General features: G+C 33.8%; 1 protein-coding gene across 1 annotated transcript in view; it reads left to right on the top strand.

The window, feature by feature from the left end:
• Positions 1–2,361, top strand: part of LOC133184613 (peroxiredoxin-like) — a 17,707-nt gene extending 15,346 nt beyond the window's left edge. The window contains exons 5-6 of the mRNA XM_061319701.1: positions 1,315–1,445; positions 1,957–2,361. Of these exons, the coding sequence (XP_061175685.1) occupies positions 1,315–1,445; positions 1,957–2,042 (217 nt within the window). The 3' untranslated portion in view covers positions 2,043–2,361. The remainder of the gene's footprint in view (positions 1–1,314; positions 1,446–1,956) is intronic.
• Positions 2,362–2,971: the final 610 nt, after the last annotated feature.

The raw sequence follows: 2,971 nt of genomic DNA, 5'->3' as shown, positions 1-2,971 counted from the left end.
ATTACACTTTTTTATGGTCTGCCTCAGGATTTATAAAGCATAGGTATTAAAATATAACATGGGTAGCTGTTAAATTCATCCCTTAAGATACATTATTTGTATGTAATTTTGGAATGCTAGTACAAACACTGTGATTTCTATTCACTAATACTTCACTGATTTTGAATGTTTCTCCCTGGAAAAAAAATGTCAGGTATCCTATGTTGAAAATGAACTAACTAAAGCTCAGTATGTACACTTTTACATGATAAAATTTTCTCAAAGTCCAAAAAATATTTTTCTTTATTGTTTAGAGCTTCCTTAAGTCCCCGAGACACTATAATTTTATTAGTTGTCCACTTCCAACTTGTATTTTCTGTAAATGCTTCTGTTGTGAATATATGTCTATAACTCATCTTGTCCAGTCTATAAATCACTATTCACAAGTGTTTATAGGTGTATCCAGTGTCTTCAATCTAGTAACTCTGAGGAAGTTGCCGTCTTTTATAGTCAATGTCACTTATTCTGGATGCATCTACATGTATCTTTTTTGTTTTCAACAGATTTACTTGAGTGAATAGGTAATGAATCAAATGCTTATATATAGTATAACTACAAATAAAATGTTTGATAACAATGAAAACTCAAGAATAAAATATACATGTATTTCAAAGAGTAGATGTTCCAGTAAAAACTGTAGTATAACAAACCTTGATGTACGTAATAAAATTTATGCATGTACATGAAAGTTCCATCACTCTACCTTATCACAAAAGAAAACATTTCCAACATGCACACCCATTCTAGAGAGACCATCAACCACATCTGAATATGGCACACACTTTCATAGTTATCCATGACACTGACTTTATAAAAGTATTTAAACAAAAAATCTTTTCTGTTAATCTGATCAACAACAAATTGCATGATGAAGTGAATTAACGTATTTGATGTGTTGCTAATCAGACCATCATATGTCTAGACATTTAAAGCCATGCTTCATCAAATACTGTGGATTCATCATTGTTCGTGGGGGACCAATGTTTGTGGACTTCGTGGGTCACCCTTATACCCATGAATTTTCATCCCCATGAACATTTATTTTGTAAATACATGTATATTGATCATTGAATCTACCATATTAGTGAGTAATCATGAAATTAAGTCACCACCAACAAGTGAAATTTTGCTTGCCCACAAACATTGACCCCCCCACAATTAAAATGCTTCCACAGTACAAATTACATAACAAAATGGAACCAGTTCTAGAGAATTAGAACTTAAATTTGCAGAAAGGAGTTACATTCATAAACTTGAACATTTTTTTTTTTTCAGGGGATTATTCATTATTGATGGTAAAGGAATCTTACGTCAGTACACGATGAATGATTTTCCCGTCGGTAGATCTGTTGATGAAACGTTGAGACTTGTACAAGCCTTCCAGTTCACTGACAAACATGGAGAAGGTATACAGGCTCAAAATGCCTCACGATTGGAATATTTACCTTCATTTTATGAAATTGCACAATTTTTATTAAAAGTGTTTGAATAATAAGAATTTTGAAGTAAAATATGCATAATTTTGACATATGCATAATAAAGTACATTGTCTTCAACTCCAGTCAGTAGATCAGTGTTTGAGATACTGTATACAGGGAAAATTTCACACACACACACCCCTTCCCATTTTATTTTCGCCCCTTCACCCTACTCACAATTGGGTGAATTTAAAACAGGGTGAATTCAAAGAACACAGTATAATTTCTTAAACAGAACTGTGACTGCATGGGCAAATTTAAAACAGGGCAGAATTATTTGCAAGTATGAAAGGGCGAAAATAACATGGAGTGAAAATAACCCTGTATACACTACCAAAATTCAACTGCTCCTTAAAAATAACTTGTCTAGCTTTGTTTGAAATACTAAGCCTAAGACTATCATAATGGCGAATTTAAGTAAACTTTTTATGATTTTCAGTATGCCCTGCTGGTTGGAAGCCAGGAGCTGATACAATGAAGCCCAATGTCAAAGACAGCCAAAAATTCTTCCAGAAACACAAATAAGATTGAAACACTGACTTAGCATTGATCCTAGTCAAGTCAGTTAATTTCTCTTCCCAGGAAAGTTTCTGCTACACAAGACAGTTAACATATTACATTTATGTTCCATTTTCTCCAAATGCTGCCATCAGATCTAGAATTAACAGTGAAGTTCATACTTTTTATGAGATTTTAATTTTTACATTTTTTTAGTTGCATATGAATGTAGTACATTTGTTTCTGAGTATTTTTTTCTTCTACAGAATAAAAAGCTGAGTTGAAGGCTTTGTAGAATGTATTTGACACTAATATTGCCTCTTTGCAATAAATTAATTCTGAGCAATGTTTTTCTTTCCTCTTTGAAATAGTACAGCCTCCCAAAAGAGGCCCCGCTCTATACATGGGGCCACGCTTTAAAACAAAGGTGAATTTTCATATGACTATGCTTATGTATATTTAGGTCACCCAGTCAATCAGGTGACCTATTGCTGTCTGTTTTTGTCCGTTGTTGTTTCTCGTCCTCCAATTGTAAACTTTTGAACATTTTCAGCTTTTTCTCATAAACCCCCAAGCCAATTTCAACCACTTCTGGTAAAGAGCATCTGTGGGCAAAGGGTACAGAAATTATGAATTTCATGATCCTTTCCCCCATGGGGCCAAAACCATCAAAATTAATGCACTTTTCAAAAATCTTTTCTTTATTCCTGGACATCAAGCAGTCAAACTGTGAGCATGATCAAGGAATTATTCTTGAACCAAAATTTTGAATTTCATGGCTCCAGGGGTTCTGGAGTTAGGGTGGATCTCTATTGATTATATAGTGAAAATGCATTTCTTTGAAAATCTTTTTTTCTGCTCCAGGGTATTAAGCAAACAAACTTACTGCATGGTTATGATGAGCAAGGATGCCTCTTCCTAAATTATGGGGTCAGGTGTTCTGGTGTTAGAGCAGA

Source organism: Saccostrea echinata, unplaced genomic scaffold (genome assembly GCF_033153115.1).
Source record: "Saccostrea echinata isolate AGI-Se365-2 ecotype Australia unplaced genomic scaffold, CSIRO_AGI_Sech_v1 ptg000010l, whole genome shotgun sequence".
In the NCBI taxonomy this organism is placed as follows: domain Eukaryota; kingdom Metazoa; phylum Mollusca; class Bivalvia; order Ostreida; family Ostreidae; genus Saccostrea; species Saccostrea echinata.
The sequence above is the reverse complement of the archived record's forward strand: the minus strand, read 5'-3'. Positions and strand labels throughout refer to the sequence as shown.